The 564-nt window shown below is 50.2% G+C and overlaps 1 protein-coding gene across 1 annotated transcript in view; it reads left to right on the top strand.

Moving 5' to 3' along the window:
- Nucleotides 1–111: 111 nt before the first annotated feature.
- PITX1 (paired like homeodomain 1) overlaps nt 112–564 on the top strand; it is a 6563-nt gene continuing 6110 nt past the window's right edge. Inside the window, exon 1 of the mRNA XM_031055191.1 lies at nt 112–547. Within this exon, the coding sequence (XP_030911051.1) occupies nt 392–547 (156 nt within the window). The 5' untranslated portion in view covers nt 112–391. The remainder of the gene's footprint in view (nt 548–564) is intronic.

The raw sequence follows: 564 nt of genomic DNA, 5'->3' as shown, positions 1-564 counted from the left end.
GCTAGATGGAGTGATGCATGAGCGAGACGGGGAGGTTTTAACCTTCAGGGGGAGGAGCCCCGTTTAACTACAGGCATTTGTTCTAGGGCAGGTCACTTTAATCTCTTTAGCTTTAAACTGTCCAAGTCGCAACTCGCGTTTCTCTATAAGGGATCTTTACCACTTCCCTGCCTATGCGGCCGGAGCGCCGTGCCTCTCCCCAGCAGAGACAACCGCCTTCCAGGCACTGCCCAGATTGCTTCCGACACCCTTAAAATAATACTGTTAGTAATAAGTGGATTTGCTTTTGGTTTTTGTTGATTTTTTTTCTTCTTTAAAAAAAAAGCTCCTTGTTCCTTTCTGTGTGGAATAAACACCTGCAAACTCCCCCAGGCAGCCCGGCGCCCCTGCCATGGATTCCTTTAAAGGTGGAATGAATTTGGAGAGACTGCCTGAGAGCTTGAGACCCCAACCCTCCCATGACATGGCTTCCAGCTTCCATTTGCAAAGATCCTCGGAACCCAGAGACCCGATCGACAACTCAGCCAGTGAATCCTCCGACACGGAGGTGCCAGGTAACCCTCC

This window comes from Geospiza fortis, unplaced genomic scaffold (assembly GCF_000277835.1).
Source record: "Geospiza fortis unplaced genomic scaffold, GeoFor_1.0 scaffold55, whole genome shotgun sequence".
In the NCBI taxonomy this organism is placed as follows: domain Eukaryota; kingdom Metazoa; phylum Chordata; class Aves; order Passeriformes; family Thraupidae; genus Geospiza; species Geospiza fortis.
This window is presented reverse-complemented; position numbering and strand designations above follow the sequence as displayed.